Source organism: Macrobrachium rosenbergii, chromosome 10, assembly GCF_040412425.1.
Source record: "Macrobrachium rosenbergii isolate ZJJX-2024 chromosome 10, ASM4041242v1, whole genome shotgun sequence".
Taxonomy (NCBI): domain Eukaryota; kingdom Metazoa; phylum Arthropoda; class Malacostraca; order Decapoda; family Palaemonidae; genus Macrobrachium; species Macrobrachium rosenbergii.
In genome coordinates, this window is record NC_089750.1 from 9,706,594 (window position 1) to 9,727,098 (window position 20,505).

The 20,505-nt window shown below is 36.5% G+C and overlaps 1 protein-coding gene across 1 annotated transcript; it reads right to left on the reverse strand.

The window, feature by feature from the left end:
* Positions 1-1,309: 1,309 nt before the first annotated feature.
* On the reverse strand, positions 1,310-13,041 carry LOC136843002 (uncharacterized). Its single transcript, XM_067110994.1, has 4 exons — positions 12,966-13,041; positions 9,301-9,362; positions 8,245-8,360; positions 1,310-4,731 (listed from the first exon to the last, which is right to left on the reverse strand). Exons 1-4 carry the CDS (start codon positions 13,039-13,041, stop codon positions 4,407-4,409), a joined length of 579 nt encoding a protein of 192 aa, XP_066967095.1. The 3' UTR covers positions 1,310-4,406.
* Between the last annotated feature and the right edge of the window lie 7,464 nt (positions 13,042-20,505).

Here is a 20,505-nt window from a genome sequence, read left to right on the forward strand (position 1 = left end):
TCGGTTCATGGATATCACTGATGTAGTTCAGGAAAGCCGGCGGCTTCGTCATTGAAAAGCCGGTGATTTATTTATGAGAACGTTGCCGTCTTTCTGGTTACATATTTATTTTTAGCTTCTGATATAATCAGCAGTGCGTTCTTATCAAAGGCTTTTGTATGTCGTAGCTAAATTACATTAGTTATGTCTGTTCAGAACGGGTATATTTCGATCTGTCTGATTTATCTTTAATGCAATCTACAGTGCATTCTTGTAACGTGTAACATTTCTCTCTCTCTCTCTCTCTCTCTCTCTCTCTCTCTCTCTCTCTCTCTCTCTCTTTCATATACTGTAGTGTAAAATACGTTGTTTTCGAAGTTTTTTGTATAACTGACATCAAGATAGTTTTAATTTGTCCTCTCTCTCTCTCTCTCTCTCTCTCTCTCTCTCTCTCTCTCTCTCTCTATATATATATATATATATATATATATATATGTAGAACAAAAAGACAAAAATGTTTCCGTCGTTACTTCTCTCAGACATTGGCGCAGTAATTCGCACGATGAACTGTGACTAAAATACTCTTACGTTTCAACATTATCTATAATACCAGCGTCGCTTGTAATCACTCTCTTGTACGACTGGTCACTGATATCTCCATAAAGAAACGGAATAAAGAATTAAAAGGATACGTTCCAAATGACGTCAGTAACAAAGCTCATAATAACAGGCTATCGATAGATGATGGCGTCAGGCGCTGAGCGTCATAAGATGACGTCACTCAAGCGTCATAGATGACGTCAAATAATCTGCTTATAGCGGGAGACGTAAGTAGAGAATAACTCGTTACGTTTGAGCGAGTACGCTAATTTTAGTTTTCTGTGAAAGAAAACTATTGTGCCGGCTTTGTCTGTCCGTCCGCACTTTATTTTGTCCTCACATTTTCTGTCCGCACTTTTTCTGTCCGCTCTCAGATCTTAAAAATTACTGAGGCTAGAGGGCTGCAAATGGGTAAGTTGATCATCCACCCTCCAATCATCAACCATACCAAATTGCAACCCTCAAGCCTCAGTAGTTTTTATTTGATTTAAGGTTAAAGTTACTATAATCGTGCTTCTGGCAACAATATAGGACAAGCTGAAAGTTTCATGGGCCGCGGCTCACACAGCATTATACCGAGACCACCGAAAGATAGATGTGTTTTCAGTTGCCTTGATTATTATCTGTAGTGGCCGTACAGATCTCTCGATTGCGCCGAAGAAACTTCGGCGCATTTTATACTTGTTTTTTTTTTTAAGTGCACAATTGTATAAAACGTAAACGTTAATAGTTTCTTTTTTTTGCCTGTTCTTGAATTCTGTAGTTAAAGTATAAAAGCTGAGATTGTCCTGGTGTCTAAATACATTTAGATACAGTAAATTTCCTTCTTTCATATAAAGGAACTGGTTCTTGATTTTTCAAGCGCTTATATCTTGCAAATTCCCAACAGCTCACTCAGTTCTCCTAAAAATACTGTTAATTTGCATACGTGCTTGCGGGCACGCACAATGAACATTCTGTATATGAATGGCTCCGTAGGTAAAACTATAACCGAAGGAGTTTTTTTGTCTAGGGATTGAGAGAAAAATATCGAGAAATAATATGCAATTGTAGGTCACACGGCTTAAGGAACCCCGTAGTGGGGTAGCGCCGTCAGTGCACTTCAGGCGGTGCACTGTAGGAATTGTTTAAGTTCTTTGCAGCCTGCCTTCGGCAACTCCTTTCTTTCCTATTACTGTACCTACTTTCATATTCTTTTTCTTCCATCTTACTTTCCACCCTCTCCTAACAACTGATTCATAGTGCAACTGCGAAGTTTTCCTCCTGTTACACCTTTCAAACCTTTTACTGTCAATTTCCGTTTCAGCGCTGAACGACCTCATTGGTCCCAGTGCTTGGCCTTTGGCCTAAATTCTGCATATTCAATTCAGCGGCTTAAGGAAGCAGATCGGTTGAAAAAAAAAAACATAAAAAAATAAAAAACAGTAGATAATGACAAAGGTGGAGAGAAAGAAAAGTGGACTACAGGATACTGAATACATAATGAAGCACATAAATAAATAAAACCAGTGAACTTTAATTGGCTAACAGAAGTCAAGGTATTACCTAAAACATAAAGAAAAGTTGACGCAGAGATTGTTTGAAGATGGCAAAATCTTGCGGAAAGGGGATTTATCACAAGGAATTTGTTTATACAATTGTGTTTATAAGGGGAGACAGAGTTATTGAAGCTAACAGAAGAGTAGGAATCTTGAAAAAGATATTCTTATGATAATAAAAATGGAGGATTAGATTGCGTTTTATGTACTATTTGGGCATTTGGTGTTTTAAATATTTCTTGGGAATCTACAAGGCTATGGGGATATGAGATGGGTTTTGTAAAAGAAGACGCGGGGAGGGTTATTCAAGATGACAGAAGACAAAAATAGAGACAAAATTCATTAAAGAAATTTTAATGACTCGAAACATCAGAGAACTGGGAATACATTATGTGTTATGTATTATCTGGGAATTGTTTTTTTATATTCATGGGCAATTTAGGTATAAAACGCCATTTAATACCATTTTAAAAAATTGATTTAATGATCGAAAAGATGAATTGTAGTGGTGGAACGTATGAAAGAACTTGCCTGGTATAGTGAGGTTGATGTTACAAGGATGTTTACCCCATAGGGGGTTAGTGCCATCAGTGCACTGTGGGCATTACTTAATTAAGGTACTTTGCAGCGTGCCTTTGGCCCGTAGCTGCAACCCCTTTCGTTCCTTTTCCTGTATCTCCTTTCATATTCTCTCTTCCATCTTACTTTCCACCCTCTCCTGACAATTGATTCATAGTGCAACTGCGAGGTTTTCCTCCTGTTACACCTTTCAAACCTTTTACTGTCAGTTTCCGTTTCAGCGCTGAATGACCTCTTAGGTCCCAGTGCTTGGCCTTTGGCCTAAATTCTGTTTTCAGTTCAATTCAACAAGGATGTTTAAGATTAAGAAGGCTGTGGACCATGCAAGTGAAAGATTCTATGAAACTTGAAGGTTTCAGAATCCTCCGTGGGATTCTTTGCTTTTGCTAAAAACGCTTAGTGTTTCAGTAAGCAGATTGGAAAAGCCAGCACGGGATGTGTGCAATAACTAACTAGAATAAGATTAAAAAGAATGTGTTGTGAGTACAAATAATTCAAGAATGCTCTCAATAATGCTCCCTTTCTTCTCTAGTTGTTTGTTCCTTTCAAAGGAAAAATACTCTCAGTAAAAAAAAACCACTTTTATATTTGTTTTAAGGCTGTCTAAATGTTAAAAAAATCGAGCAAAGGCAGTGGTTAGACTGTTGAAAAATAATCTCTCTCTCTCTCTCTCTCTCTCTCTCTCTCTCTCTCTCTCTCTCTCTCTCTCTCTCTCTATGATTCCAGAATCTTATAATAATCCAGGGTTCAGTTTAGAGGATAGATTCATAACCTTATTACACAATATTCTTGGCATTACTTCTGTTTCTTCATTTTCACTATTTTCCTGAACTGAGCTACACCTGGTTTTGGACACTGAAGTTTCCCCAACGAAAATTAGTATAAACAAATATAGATGGTTAAATTACCAGAGGAAAAGGAATGAGAGATATCGTAGTACAGTAGATAATGGAAGAGCACGCTGAAGGTTTGCTTAAGAAATGAAAGCAATAGCAGCCGAAGCTTGAGCAGCATATAGATTTGAATTTCAAAGATTTGAAAAGGACTCAAAGCGCAGGGAAAGTGCGTGTGTTCTTGTAGATTGCAGGTATGCCCTCAGGGAGGTCCTTGAAGTATTAACTTACTGAGAATTTTGAGAATTGAGATGATAGTACATAGATTATATGAGATGAGGTACAACAGAGGCGCTGGTCAAAGGATATGATGGGAAATGGGATTAGTAGAATAATAGAGGGAAGAGAGGCTACAGTGGGACTATTCTTAGGTTATATAAAGTAGGGATATTAGAATGATAAAGGAAGCAAAATTCATAAAGGACAGATGAAAAGATGTTTGTTGAATTCTTTACCTAATTGATTCTTTGTTACCAGAAATAAGGAAGACTGAAGGTTAATGTTGGCTGCTTTAACCTACTTAAGTAATGAACCTTTTAAGCCAATGTATGTATATATATGTATAAATGTGTGTGTGAAAGGTTTACCTCTGATAATGCAGCAACGCAGCGATAGGGATTGTGGTCTGGCACACGAATTTGAATATTTGTTGCAGTGGCCTTGCCTGTGCAGTGTTGAATACTTCAAGCCAAGCCACTTGAACAGCCACACAGAGACTCAGCCACCTTCTATCCCAAAGCGATGATCAAGCACGTCACAAACAGAAACGCTGGATACTTTTTGGTATTTGCTGGCCATCACGAGTATAACCTTAGTCCTAACATTTCCCGTTGGCTTGCGAGCCAACGGCTTTGCTAGGCGACGTAGATCCATTCCTCTTGCTCGGGGAGACGGAAGCTGTCTTCGGCTTGACTGGAGACTCGCAGCCGCAGTTTGCCGCGTTGTGGGCTCGGCAGCGCTGTCGGACGGGAGACCGATGCCCTATGGCATGGGTGTTGCAGCAGGTTCCGGGATGCTGCTGCTGGTCTGGGATCGGCGAGGTGCTGGGCGAAGGCTGAGGCGACCTCCGTTCGATGACCTTTTCGACGATTCGCGATGGGGAGGTTCCCTTTAGTCTCAGGGTCGTATTCCAGTTGCGGAACCTGTTGGAGATCACAGTAGGAATGTCAGAAAAGTCAGGTTTTCCGTTTTTTTTACTTTTCGGTTATTTCAGTTGTATTAAAAGTACTAGGTACATGCAAGGGGGATCGATAATTGGTATGGTGTGTGAACATTATTACTCTGTAGCTTAAAGTTAATTATGGATTTTTTTTTTAATGGATGCGTGTCTTTGTGGACGTTCCAAATTTAGAGTTTGGCCCACTTTCCCTCTTTTAAACATTATACAAAAGTGTTCTGAAACAACTGAAGGGTTTCAAAGTTACTGTTGGACAAGATGCCATCTTGATGGCGTTGAAGTTGACTGAAACCCCCTTTCTCAAGTTTTGACTACCCTTGAAACGTTACCATAACCTAAATTTTGGAAAGAAATTTTAATCTTCTAAAAGTTCTGACCACCGTCTTCGAAAGTGATTAAAAGACAAAAAATAAAAACGATGACTTGTAATGTTTTAAGGTTCTTTTACAGAGGCCATCAGATAGGAAGTGAGAATCGTGAAATGCTATGTAGTGTTCTCAGCAGATTAAGTTGGACAGTTTTGTTTTTGCTAAATCAGTACCACCTTCAAAGTGTCAATGTCGAGGACTTTTGAAACTGGGACGCTAGCATAGGCAGGAAGTAAGTTACAAACAGGATGTAGATATTATTATTATTATTATTATTATTATTATTATTATTATTATTATTATTATTATTATTATTATTTATTGCTCTTGTTGTTCTTGTTCTTATTTTAGTATCAATTATCTTGACTCGAACTGACTGCATTATACTCCTTCCTATTTTACTTAAAGTGTCTTAATTATATAATGTTAATTATATACATATTTTAAAAATGCACGGCAAATGTCATGACGTTTTTATTAGTAATCTCGTACAGTTTATCCCGTTAATTTCCATTACATGGGACGTTTATTCCAAAAATAACGATGCATTGCTCAACGACGTCTATTGTGTCATAATCTTACTGCGTCATTATCCTAGAACATCCCATTTCAATTGCGAAACCATTTCGTGAAGAGGATTATTTAATTTTTCTTCTGAAATTTGATACGACAACTGCTTATTATTAAGCTGGAAAAGTGGTGTGTAACATAAAGGGATGGATTAGGATTTAGGAAGCTCTAAAAATACCGTAATAGCGGCATTCGCCTCTGCAGGTCTCCGGGTGCTATTTTTATTATTTTTTTTTATCATTATTGTTATTCAAAAGGAAGGTGGAAGTTGGTAGTAGGTTAGGATAGAAATTGCCGTTATTATTGTTGTGGGAAGAGATTAAGAAAGGAAATATCAAATAATTTATCTCCAGAGTTTTCAAAATTCATATTATAAGCCCGGCTGAGGAACTTGGTGACTGAAAGATTAAAGTAAATATGCAGGATTTAGAGGAAAGGTGAGAGAGAGAGAGAGAGAGAGAGAGAGAGAGAGAGAGAGAGAGAGAGAGAGAGAGAGAGAGAGAGCCGCTAAGCGATGGAGTTGCAACTGAAATCATTCTTACTAAAATTCACCATAATTTCCTTACATTATTCCATTGCGCCAATCACCTGGCATTTAGCTGATAGCCTCATTTCTTAATTCCGCCATATTGCCTACATAAAACTGTAATCTCACTTTAATGAACGAGTATTACTTAAGGCATTAATCTCACTTAAGTAATCACCTCTACCCGGTCGCTATAATCTTCCAGGTATACCTGGCCTGCTAGCCTCATTTAGATAAACCCTCTGTACAAACGATGCTAATCTCACTGCAATTAACCACATCCAGAATGGTTAATCGTTAAGAAAACAAGTAACACTGCTCTAATGATTAACTTTTATTCGATTAAGATAAATGCTATTCAACATGAATCTTTTATGTATATAACTGTCTTCAGATTGCAGAGATTTGAATGTCCAGTGTGATTGATATTCATGATGGAGGCATAATGAGATTTTATCTTTTTTTCAATATCACATTATTACGAGGCTGTTGAACCTTTCATTAAGCTTAAAATTCTCTCTCTCTCTCTCTCTCTCTCTCTCTCTCTCTCTCTCTCTCTCTCTCTCTCTCTCTCTCTCGTCTGATAGCTCAGCAGCGAAGGAACACTTAGCTCATTAATAATGAGGGATTTGCGTTCAACTCTCGAGCCAGACGTCAAGGGACGATGTGGGCGCGTTCCCTAAAATCCGGTATATATCCCTGTTGACTTCAACGGTGAATTAGGTATCTAATTGCTAGTCGACCTTTGAGGTGGGTTGCCGCTGAGGCGGAGGGAGATATTATTAAAATGGAATGGCCTCGACGAGGTAATTCTCACTCCAAGTCTATAGATTCACTCTTTAGATCTTGCCTCCCTCCACCAGGGTGAAACCATTCGTACGATGCTCTCTTTCTCTCTTGCAGTGATAGTGAAAGCATGCGAAGAAACTTTGTTTCGAAATGCTTGACTAGTGAAAGAACGCTCGAACCAGCACGCACACACACACACACACACAGTGAGATACAGATTATAAAGGACAGAACATAATAGAGTGGAAGGCGAAGGCTGCGAAATCATAGACAGGTCTTGAATGGAAGAAACAAATGGTGTCTTTGGGTTTCAGGTAGTGAAAGGAATAGTTATGATTTTCTAATTACCAACGATGGAGTTCAGTCAGTAGTTCACATAAGTCTTTTTTTTCACATAAGTCTTTTTTTTCAGTCTTGGATGTACGGACATGTCAGAAAGAAAAACTGAAAGAAACGAGTGCATAATTAAGTAGTGCCATGCAAGTAATAAAGATTCATTCGAAACAAGTCACAAAGACAAGATTCCAGAGTAAGAAGATAAATGTAAAAGATGAATAATAAAGGTAAACTCACCTTACAAGAAAACTGGACTTACCTTCTGAAGTTTTCCAGTGCTTTGTCTCTTAATGAAATACATTAAAGTATTGTGCGGTGCCGGAGAACAAGGTGTGAAAAGTGCTTAAAGAAAATTGGAGATGAGACGTACCTGGTATTCAGTAGAACGTGAGGCTAATCAGGCAACGTGTGGCTGAGGTTTTTTCTTTTTTGCTGAATTTAGTTGAGGACATAAAGTTTGATCCATTTGCGATTGCACAGTGGATGTTTTTTTTTATGATATTTCAGGCTTATGACACAAAAGTAATAGTTTTTTAAATGCGTTAGAATGTTCTTAGCTAACAGATAATGGAAACATCCTGTGCAAACGCATTAGACTGGTCCTCAGAGTGGCAGGTTTTGTTTAAGAAAAAATAGTGACTTTTAAAAAACAACAAAAGAGGAGAAACATACTTTGAGTTATTAGGAATGGTTTACTTTAGTAACAAATTGAAGGAAAGCATTATTAGGGACTAGTCAAGACAAACGGTACATTTTCTAGGGGCAAGGGAACATTCTAAGAGTTTTAAAAAAGTAAGTTAAAAGATACATGAAGTCGCCTCTGTACCTGGGCAGAAAAAAAATAGAAATAAAAAAAAATTATGGGGTCGAAGGTCATGCAAGGACTGACCTGACAGGAAGGGCTGGGTCGTCAGCCAGGTCGTCGAAGACGCCCTGCAGGAGGAAAGCCAGGGGCCACGAAATCCAGGATGATCTGGAACATAGGAATCCTTCTAAAAAATCCGTCTAAGGAAAGGGAACACCGAATGGGGGGTGTGTAAACTAGATTCTCTTCCTTTAAGCTTCAGTTAGTGCATCTCTATTCACTTCTCTCTTGGGGTTGGTTGCTAAGGGGTTTCTGACTGGGGTTGCTATTTAGGTTGTGTAATGTGAGGTTGTCATTATCTGGGTATACTAAGTAGCGGGGGCACACCATTGGGCTATTTGTGGCTTGCTTACCATAGGCTAATGGTTTGAAGGGGAGGTCGTGGTGTTTCTGAAAGTTCTAACGTTTTATAGGAGACTAAAAGATGCATAAATAAATGAGTAAATGAAATTAATTTTTAAATAGATCAATGAAGAGTCATGGAAGGTATTCTGTACCTCTGTTTTCACACAGTTGTAAAAAAAAAAGAAATACGTATTTCCAAATAGTGTTTTGTAGCGAAGTTGCTGTTTTAATAGTTTGCCTTATACCTGGATAAGTAAAGGAAGAGATGTTATCAAACGGTTTCTAGTTTGCCTTACAGGACTAGAAAATGTTTATGGTGGTTTTGCATATCTCTTATGTATTCAGTTGTGTGAGTCATAACGTTGTAACTAATAGGCCTTAATTACTCTTATTACTTCTGCCGTTAATATAAACAGAAGGAACCCAAGTTATATATATATTCTAACAGACGTTATAGTTTATAGCGAAGTTTGCCCCCCTGAATATAGAAATATGATGTATATATCATTGGTACACATGCCCACATTTAGTGATAGAACCACTGCTAGCACTCATCGAGTTTGAAAGCTTTACAGTCGTTATTCCAAAGGAAAGAATTTGGCAAAACCTGTTGTCTTGTAAAGATCTGGAACCCCCATCATTTTTTTAAATGTCTGTATATATATATATATATATATATATATATATATATATATATATATATAACCTGATATATATATATAATTTCTGACTCACATCAGGATCGAATCTTTCAATTGAAAAGTAAGGGCAAGCCATAAAAGTCTGAAAGTTGGAACCTGAGAGCAATTGCACCCAAGGAATTACTTGGGCAAGCCAACTGCTTGCATACCAGCGAGTTTTCCCCAACTTCCCGACTCAGCAATGACCCATTTGACAGCATTTCATTCGAATCATCCCTTCTGAGTGAATAAGATAGAAATAATCAACACACAATCACGTGTGGAAAAAAAATAAATTTCTGACTAACATCAGAAATTGATTTCTGTTCCACACGTGATTGTGGGCTGATTATATATATATATATATATATATATATATATATATATATATATATATATATATATATATATATATATATATATATATATATAGTCTATATACAATATAAATTGTGTATGTATGTGTGTAATACACACGAATATATGTAGCTTCTTAACAAGCGCATGTTTTTCATCCAAAGTTTTCCAAATCGAGCATAATATATTTCTCTCTCTCTTTCTCTCTCTCATTCAATTTGTGCTGCCGTGTAACTTATATTTAATGTGAGTTTTCAATCTACTCTTGTTTACCTCTACTTGAGGACTAAACACAATTTGGAAAAGCCGAGTCAGTAGCCCAAGGTACCTGGTAGTAATTCCAGTTGAAGATTAAGGTCTTAGACTGTAGCTTTGAAATCCAATCCTTATACATCTAGGAAGATCCCAGTCTAATTAGGTTCGTTTACTTCTCGCGTGACGTCACGTCCGTTGGATATCTAGTTGCGTAAGTTGCGCTACACGTTGTTTCATTGTTTCGTTTGTTGTTCGTATAGAAATACACCCAGAGGATTTTCCTAGGGCGTAATTATGGTTTGTACTGAGTAGAGGGGCGGAAAGGCAATAGGAAGTTAACGCGTTTGGTACTTCTAATCAGTTGTTTTGTACATTGGACTTCCTTATCCCTCTCTCTCTCTCTCTCTCTCTCTCTCAAAGCTACCTCGTTTAGGGAGTCGGTAGAGTTGTCGGCTAGCACTCTGCTAGGCCCGAGTTCGCGGCTCCGGCCGGCCAATGAAGAATTAGAGGAATTTATTTCTGGTGATAGAAATTCATTTCTCGGTATAATGTGGGTCGGATTTCACAATAAGCTGTAGGTCCCGTTGCTAGGTAACCAGTTGGTTCTTAGCCACGTAAATAAGTCTAATCCTTCGGGCCAGCCCTAGGAGAGCTGTTAATCAGATCAGTGGTCTGGTTAAACTAAGGTACACTTAACTTTCTTAAAGCTACCACCAACCAGGCAACTTTTAATACTTACTTTTGACGTTAATTTCCTCTCTCTTTCTCTCTCTTAAAGCTACCACTAACCAGGCAACTTCTAATAATTCTTTCTTACGTTAGCTCTCTCTCTCTCTTTTAAAGTTACCACCAACTAGGCAACTTCTAATAATTTTTTTTACTTTAAATCTCTCCCTCTCTCTTAAAGCTACCTCCAACCAGACAACTTCTAATAAGTTTTTTAACTTTAAATCTCTCTCTCTCTCTCTCTTAAACCTACCACCAACCAGGCAATTTCTAATCACCTATTTTTAACGTTAACGCCCCCCCCTCTCTCTCTTCTAAAGCTACCACCAACCAGGCAACTTCTGATCAATTCTTTGTCACGTTAACTTTCTGCTCTCTCTCTCAAATACACCACCAACCAAGGGAATAGCGTAGGAAAAAAAGGCCCATCTAACCCGAGATGATGAAGGAAGCCCAGTCCATAGATCAAACTGAATAGGCCTCGCCGATGTGCCCGCAATACCCCGCCCACCAATTTCTCCAACTCTCCCCGTGTCCCTAGTAAAGGTTAAGAGGTTGAAATCCCAGAAATGTTTGGAATTCAATCAAGGGATCCATCGTTAATCATCCTTCTCTATCTCTCTCTCTCTTCCTATATATATATATATATATATATATATATATATATATATATATATATATATATATATAAATATATATGTATGTATGTATGTATATATGTATTATGTATATACTTATGTATACATAAATATATATGTATATATGTTTATATATGTATATATATCTATATATATACACGTACATTCATATGTATATATTCATATATATATATATATATATATATATATATATATATATATAATTTATTTATTTGTATGTGTATAATTTATTTATTTGTCTAGTGGGAAGGAAAATTTATCTAGATAGATATAAGTATACCCGGCTACTGCTACTAATTTTTCATTATTTACGTGGTAGGGAAAAACCAATTATGACGGTTTAAAAAAAAAAGCATTACTAATTAACTTTTATCATGAAAAGAAAATTCCGAAGTAAATTTCAGTTGTTTCGGTAAACTTTCACCATCAGAATCATTTTCATGTTTATTACCTCACTGTACTGCACTTCCTTATAAATTGTCGAGAGAATATGTTGCAAAGAGCTTGGGATTTTGGGGTTGGGGTTCGGTTGGGTTGGTGGGGTTGTGAGAACGGCTGTTCAAATTAACTGTGATAATTCCACGTCCACGGTGTCACAGTTCCTGTCACCGTCGCAATGTTGTCGATAATCGGAATTTTAAGAGGCCTTAATTTTTCTTACTCATATTTTAGCCATTCATGTATTGCCTCTGGAAGCGGAGGTCTTGTTGCATGGCGTGACACTATTTTTGTCACGTTTACTCTTGCACATATAGGTATTCTTTTCAGAGAGCTTTTCATTTACTTGCCAGTGGGTTTTGTTATATGACGCTATGTATACAGATTTTGATAAATGCTAATACTGGCTTTTTTTTTAAATTTTGAGCTATGTGATATATACACGTGAATTGTATCTTTAAAAATATTCCATATTGTATCAAGAAATTTCCAAGCCCCACTTTCATACCATGCTTAAAAGCGCTGGAATATATCTTTTGATAACGAAGAATTTTTTGTTTTTCATAGTATGAGCATTATCTCATGTGGCTGACTTGAAAGTAATTTATACTGTGGTTAATTGAAAGTAATTTATACTGTGGTTAACTATCATAGTATATTATCTTATGCAGCTGAAGTGGAAGTACTTTATAGTCACCCCTCTAAAGATTCATGTAATTTTCTCTGTTCAATTTTAGGTATCTCCTTTTTGCTAGAAAACGGAATATGAACTCTTTTATGGATAACTTGCTTATTTAGCCATTCCCTTAGTGGTTTCTGACAGATGTCACAGTGCCAGAATCAAGTGTATCATGCTATATTTACAGTAAAATCCTCTTGACAGCATTATGAATACTGAAAGGCTACTTATACGTTGATAGCTCCATGGTCCTGTGTCAGTTAGTTCATTTAGAATTTTAGAGTATTTAGTTGCATCGGTAATTAATTAATTGATTACTGTAATTAGCTATCCTTTATGATATAACTCTGGGATGCTATTAAGATTAAACACTGAAAAACTTCATTGTAGTTTGACGGATGCTGACACTATAAAACGTTATATATATAATTTAACTTCTATTGACCATTTATCTTTAAAGTCACTTGTTCATAATTTTCTTTTTTTATTGAGAATAAAGATATCAACATTTCCATTCAGTGTTTCAGCCCTGTTGTTTAAAGATCATTCTATATGTAACGAAGTAAAACTATCCCCAAATATCCTAGGGACCGCCAAAGTGCTTACCCTTAGCCACAATACTCCGAGCTATAAGGGTACTGGGTAGAATACCTTCCTTCTCGGCATCTCGCTCCACTTTCATGGTTCGAGAGAACGGTGATCGATAATTTGCACGTCAGGGTATTTCAGGGAAGTCGGCGAAATTATAAGTGAACAATCAGCGGTAGTGCGCAATGCTAAACTCCCGGGAAATCAATGTCTAGAGATGACGCGCGCGTGTCGTGGGATTTTATCGAGAGTAGACCGTAAGCTTTCGTATGATTCATACTTCGGATGAGATATTCAGAAGCTACTTGATTTTATGTTTGTAATTCTTAACGAGGAGTAATGCTGATTAAAAATATTTTTCTTTTGGTCGAAAACGTATAAAAACAATTGAATAAATCGAGAAATTACGAATTCATTGCACTTAGCTGTTTTATTTACATAGATCCGGTGAAAGTGCTTAAATTTGATAGCTTAATGTGGATCCAAAGACTCGCTCTCTTCCATTATTAATAGGGAATCATTCGTCCGAACCTGCCCACGCAATCATAAGTTACGACGAAGTCTCAATAACTGGAATATGTCTGAGTGTGGAATACACGTCCTTTCTCAGTAACCAGTAACTTACGTAATCCATTGATAATTTAAAGGTTACGAAAATGTTACAGGTATTTTCGTATCATTAGAAGCTTCAGTGATCAACTTGATACAGTTAAATTGTTTCTAAATAAGTAAAATGTAGCAAGGCCTTTTTTTTTTGTGTTTGACCATCCAGGATTGTTCATTTGTCCATTTTGATGTCATTCTGTCCCTGGCTAGGGGGAACATTGAAAATGTAGGAGGGTAGAAGAGTTTAACCTCTGTAGGACGCGATAGACCTTTCAAAGGAGGGAATTGTAGAATGTATGGAAACCCAGGCAGGAAGAAAATTCCGAAGTATTTATGGGAGGGAGAGAAAGTCACCAGACCATGCAGTCTTAAGCAAGAAAACGTCTTCGCCTGTAAATTGAAATCCGGAGTTTATAAAATTTCTAAGTATAAATCCAAGTAGTTCTCAGTAGACACATACGGTATTTCACTTCAAAGAGAGTTGAAGGAATCGAAACACACGTAACTTCATAGTATAAATGCCGTAATCTCTCAATAATCCCATGTTTTAAATTCTGATAGGTCAAAGAAAGGGAGTACAATATTTTTATTTCTTTCTGTAGACATTCCTTGGGTAATTTTTAATTCCGTCATGACTGGAATACCTGTTGGTTGTTTGATAGAATGCTAAATCGTAGCACTTAATTTTATGAAGAGTTATTATTACTTGTAGTAGTAGGTTTCCTTGATGCTTGCCATGAGGCAGGAAGTGTGTTTGGTGAGATATGTATATTACCTTGGTAACTAATGGACCATTTGTCACCATACTTTCAGCGAAGGTTGTCCCTAAGGCAGTGACTTTCACGTCACGGCATATCTTAATGGAGACCCGGATTTTGATCCGCATAGTTGGGTACAAAATTGTTTAATAATATAAGTGTTGGCACTTTACAGAGTACCTTTTAATAAAAAGAATTATAGTACTACTTGTTTTGTTGTAATTATTTTGTATAAAATTACAAGAGATATTTGATACAATAAAGAAGTAATCTGATTATTTCGTTCTGCTAAAAAATAATAAACAAAATAAAACCATAACTTTATTATTATTATTATTATTATTATTATTATTATTATTATTATTATTATTATTATTATTATTATTATTATTATAACAAAAATCCACAAGGAAGTAATCCGACTCACTGTGGTTCTCTAAGAAATAAAACAAACAGGCTTAATTAAGCCTCCTCCTACAATATTTTTTCAGCTTTAGATTCTGAAAATTTCCAACTGAAAGATGATGAGTTAAAATAGGGTTCGCCCGAATTCCTTGATTAGCTTGGCTGCTCGTTCACGCCTCAAAAATTTCCAATTTCCGAAATCTACGGAATGTTTTTTTTTTTTATCGTAATCATCACGGAGGCTATTCATTTGGCTTTGACTCTTTTCCCATTGATTTTTATCAAGTTGGTATGGGTTTATTACTAATTTTTTTTTTCCAGTCCAGATTTTCAAAGGAGTTGATTGATTTAATGGTATGTTTTGGTTAACTATTTTGTTAATGTTTTCTCAAACTAATTGATTCTTCAAAAGGTATTGTGCTCTTGCTAGTGTGTCTTGACACACAGATGTTTGAGGGGAGTTGATTGGTTAAGTTGAATGTTTTAGTTAATTATTTTGTTAATCGTTTTCTCAAAGTAAGTAATTCTAAGATTTTATTATATCTGAGGCTGTTAATTGTGCGGTGTCTCCAGCCTTAACTATTTTAACAAAATTAATGTGTATTCACCAATAAACTGACGTTCTAATTTACAAGTTTAAAGTGGTTTCTTGAATATTTAGTTAGGTTTAGCTATTCACTTAATTTTTCGTTATTCCGAGTATTTCACTGGTTCTTAACCGTTTTCAATGTATGCACCCCTTTGAAATCAGCAGTCAGTTCTCGAACCCCCTGAATTGCTGAAATAAAAAAAAAAAAACTAAAATACAAAGTTGATACGATGTGTATTGATAACAATACCACATTTTTCTAAACTTTTATTTTATTTTTCATTTTTGCAGAAAAAATAACATGCGTACACAAAAATATATTTTGCTTTAATTATTCATAGGCATCCTCACACCCCATAGGAACCGGCTTTGCATCCCTGGTGAAGAACCATTGGACTATTTGATTCTTTAAGTTTTCAACTATCGCTGCAGTTGTTCATTGAATTCAGAGTTTGATTTTGTAAAATCATTTTAATGTTTGTTCATTGTTAAGTTCGTGTATTCAACCCAGATGTTTAAAATGGTTTCTTGATTATTTATTAACTTTCAGGTAGTTGTTTTGTAGCTTATTTATAAGACTACTTGGTTCTTCTTTACTCATTTTAGCACGAAAATTCCTATACGTTTGTGTTTGCTTATACACAGGTTATTGTAGAAGAATGTAAGAGGACTTTAATATAAAAAGTAGGTCAGTGAGGAAATAGGCCCGTAGGGGGGTTAGTGCCGTCAGTGCACCTCATGCGGTGCAATGTAGGCATTACTTAAGGTTCATTGCAGCGTGCCTTCGGCCCCTGGCTGCAACCCCTCTCATTCCTTTTACAGTACCTCTTTTCATATTCTCTTCCATCTTGCTTTCCACCCTCTCCTAACAATTGATTCAAAGTGCAACTGCTTTGAGGTTTTCCTCCTGTTGCACCTTTCAAACCTTTTACTGTCAATATCCGTTTCAGCGCTGAATGGCCTCATAGATCCCAGTACTTAGCCTTTGGTCAAAATTCTATATTCAGTTCAATTTGATTCAATGAGAAAATAGAACAGAACCAAGCAAACTTTTTAAATGAATATAAAAAACAGGAAATTTTTTGGAAAGCAAAAATAGCAATGTTTATGAACACGGGAACCTTGAAGTGAAAGATACTGATTGATGTTATTATAGCTAGTGAATGTGCATGATTAAAGAGGTGCGGAAATAATTGAAAAAAAAAAACTGGCGTAATAAACGTAAGTATAATAAATACTAAGTGACTTCTTGGGATCTAATAGTTAATAGCATAAACTTGCTTATGAGAAATACTATAAAAGTGCAGGGTTGGGATGTTAGTGTTTGTTGATGGAAAATATTGTTAAGATAAAAGATCTTCACATATACGTATAGATGAAGAGATGAGGAAAAAAAAGATAGTTGTGTTTATATAAAAACAGGCTCTTAATAGGAGATGCATTGGTCTGGTGTGGTCCTTTTGTCACCAAAGGAAGTATTGACACTGACAAATGCAGCGGGCAAGGTCAGCACTTATTTTGGCGCTTAATCGTAGTCGCGGCTATCTTATCATAAAGTGCTTTTGCCTACGCTCGTTCAGGTTGCTTCTAAGCTGGGATTTTAGAATGAGTTTCCTTGAACTTAAACTTGTTGTTGGTAATGGGGTAGTATGTATATATACATATACATACATATACTGTATATATATATATATGTATATACAGTATATATATATGTATATATATATATACTGTATATCTATCTATCTATCTATCTGTCTATGTCTATATATATATATATATATATATATATATATATATATATATATATATATATATATATATATATATATAATGATATAATGTAATGTATATGTATAATGAGAGAGAGAGAGAGAGAGAGAGAGAGAGAGAGAGAGAGAGAGAGAGAGAGAGAGAGAGAGAGCTGTTTTCTCATTCAGGCTAATAGCATATATCTGTATATATGTCTATCTATCTATCTATCTATCCATCTATCTATATGTATACACACACACACACACACACACACACACACACATATATATATATATATATATATATATATATATATATATATATATATATATATATGTAATGCACGTAATGTATGTATAAATAATGAGAGAGAGAGAGAGAGGAAGGCTGTTTTCTCATTCAGGCTAATAGCACAACCGAGGAATTTTCAATCACCGTAGGCTGTTCTTCGTTATAACCTCCATTAGTCTTATTGACGGTTTTGCGTGTAAAGGTACTTACAAGAGGTTATTATTTTTACCTGTTGTATAACCTGTCGATGTTAGTAGTCCTTTCAGGAGGAATTTTGCATAAATTTTTTGTATTATTTTGACTAACACATTTTGTCTCATGTAAATTGATGATTTTTTAAACCCGGCTGATGCTTAGTTAACTAACGACCATGTAGCTAAATACATTAATTGCTTATGTCAACAGTATCACTAAAAATCTATAAGTAAATAAGTACAATAATTGCTTGATGTCAAGATTTAAGTGACCAAATACATTAATTGCTTATGTCACCAGTGTCTGTGAATCTTTATATACCTAAATACATTAATTGCTTATGTCAACAGTGCCACTGTAAATCTTTCAGTAACTAAATAAATACGTTGTTTGTCAACAGTATCCTTATTAATCTTTAAGTAACTAAATACATTGATTGCTTACATCAACAGTGTCATTGTAAATCTTTAAGCAACCAAATACATATATTGCTTATGTCAACAGTGTCATTGTAAATCTTTGAGCAACCAAAACATTTATTGCTTATGTCAAAAGTGTCCTTGTAAATCTTTGAGCAACCAAATACATTTATTGCTCATGTCAACAGTGCTATTGTCAGAAGTAACTGAATACATTAATTGCTTCTGTCGACAACGACATTGTAAATCTTTAAGTAACCTAATACATTCATTGCTTATATCGATATTGTCATTGTAAATCTTTTAAGTAACCAAATGCATTTATTGCCTATGTAAATTGTGCCATTGTAAAATTTAACTAAACACATTAATTGCTTATGCCAACAGTGTCTTTGTAAATCTTTAAGTAACCAAATCCATTTATTGCTTATGTCAATTGTGCCATTGTAAAAAGTAACTAAATACATTAATTACTTATGCCGACAGTGTCATTGTAAATCTTAAAGTAACCAAATCCATTTTTGCCGATGTCAGCTGTGCCATTGTAAAAAGTAACTAAACACATTCATTGCTTATTTCAGTCGTGTCATTGTAAATCTTAAGTAACCAAATGCATTTATTGCCGATGTCTGTTGTGTCTTTGTAAAAAGTAACTAAACACATTCATTGCTCATTCCAATCGTGTCATTGTAAATCTGTAAAGCTTGCTCCCATAACGTTTCCTTACCCTGCTCGATTGACTGAAAATACCACTATCGTCTTAAGAAGGAGAGAGAGAGAGAGAGAGAGAGAGAGAGAGAGAGAGAGAGAGAGAGAGAGAGAGAGAGAGAGAGAGAGCAACTAATGAGACTCTCGTGGTAATACTTTACGTTCAAGTAGTTCCAATTGTGGAACTTATCACCTCTCCAAAAGCGACATTAATAGATTCCTGTTGCAAGGAATTTGGCCTCGTTGCGTAGAATATATAATGATTCTGTTCCTAATTTTGCTCCTGATTTTGAGAATTAATTTCGAGAGTTATATTAGTAAACTGTTGTTGTGGGAATCTCAGCTGGCGTCATACTGGTGCGCATTCTCCTTGTGTATGAGTGTAGTGGTGCTTTTTAGTATTCATAGTAAGTTCATCGTGGTTTGCTTTTCAGTTTGTCATGTAATTTGGCTAATGTTGTTGTACATCAGGTCATTTAAAGTGTGATTATTCTTGTAACAGAGAGAGAGAGAGAGAGAGAGAGAGAGAGAGAGAGAGAGAGAGAGAGAGAGAGAGAGAGAGCCTTATGAATATCTTAAGAATGGTTTCAACTGATTCTCCAATTACAAGCTGAAGGAGTACTGGTCGCTCAAGTCTTCTAAAACTTGTGCAATAGTTCACTGCTAATCCTCGCCATTATCATTATCCTCGCCCGATTTAAAGGTTCGAACGCGGGTTTATTTGCTTGCGAGACGAGGTCAGGGAATCTAGAGGCAGACATATATGTTATACACATTTATGTTAATACCATTAACCCTTTGTCCTCTGTATGACAGACACTGACAGGTGGGGTCCGCCATGTCACTATGAAAGGGATCATATCAGTCATTTGATGGCTATTGTTGCTGTAGTCGATTTCTGGAGACACTGCAGAATTAAGTGATTTGTGGTCAAGCATGTCAAAAACCATTGTCCAGATGGAATCGAATTGTAACATTACTTCGGTATGTCAACCCTGGACGCTTACTGCTCATTTACCTTTTTCTTTCGAATGAGGCTGAGGGATCCTCACTAAAATGAATTCGACAAATTTTGTAAGTTTTCCGCCATTGTGCTCGGAATTATAAGAGAATATTACGAAGTTTTGTGGTTTTAGACCTGAAATGTGTGATAAGTACAGTCTCGGCAATTAAAGCAGTTACCCTTTAATATTTGTTGAACGCAAAACCAGTCGGTCATCAGTTAGTGGTAACTGTTTTGAAAAAAATTACATAATATTTTAATTTCCTCGGACAGTAAATGCAAAAGACTGCAGTTTTCGTCTTCCAGTGAATAATCGTGTCCTGTAAGTGTTTCCCTGTCTGTGCGACAGTCTGTCTGTCTGTATCTCCATCTCCGGCGTGTCTCCCTCCCATCTCCTCCTCCTCCTTCTCCTCCTCCTCCTCCAGTTCTCTCCCTCGCCCTTCAACATGTCACCGTTCTTTTCCGAGCTCTGGGGAGAGACGTCATCGTCCCATCCGCCTCCCGTACTCTTCCCTTCTTTTGGGGATGTCTGTTACTGTTTACCTGATCCCAGTGATATCTTTGATGTCAATTTTACCCTCGAACGTCGCCTCTTATGACAGGCGAAGGGGAATGGGGGAGGGGAGGGAGGGAGCAGCTGGAGGAGGGGGAGGAGGAGGAGGAGGAGGAGGAGGAGGAGGTGGTGGTTTAGTTTAGGAGACTTTAAATGGCCTCTATCCCCCAAGTGAATAAGGACGGCGTCCCTTTGGTGTAGCGTCTACTATTTCCCGAAGTACTCCCGTGATCCCCCCCCCCCTCCACCCACACGCGGATGAGGTTGAATTTCTTA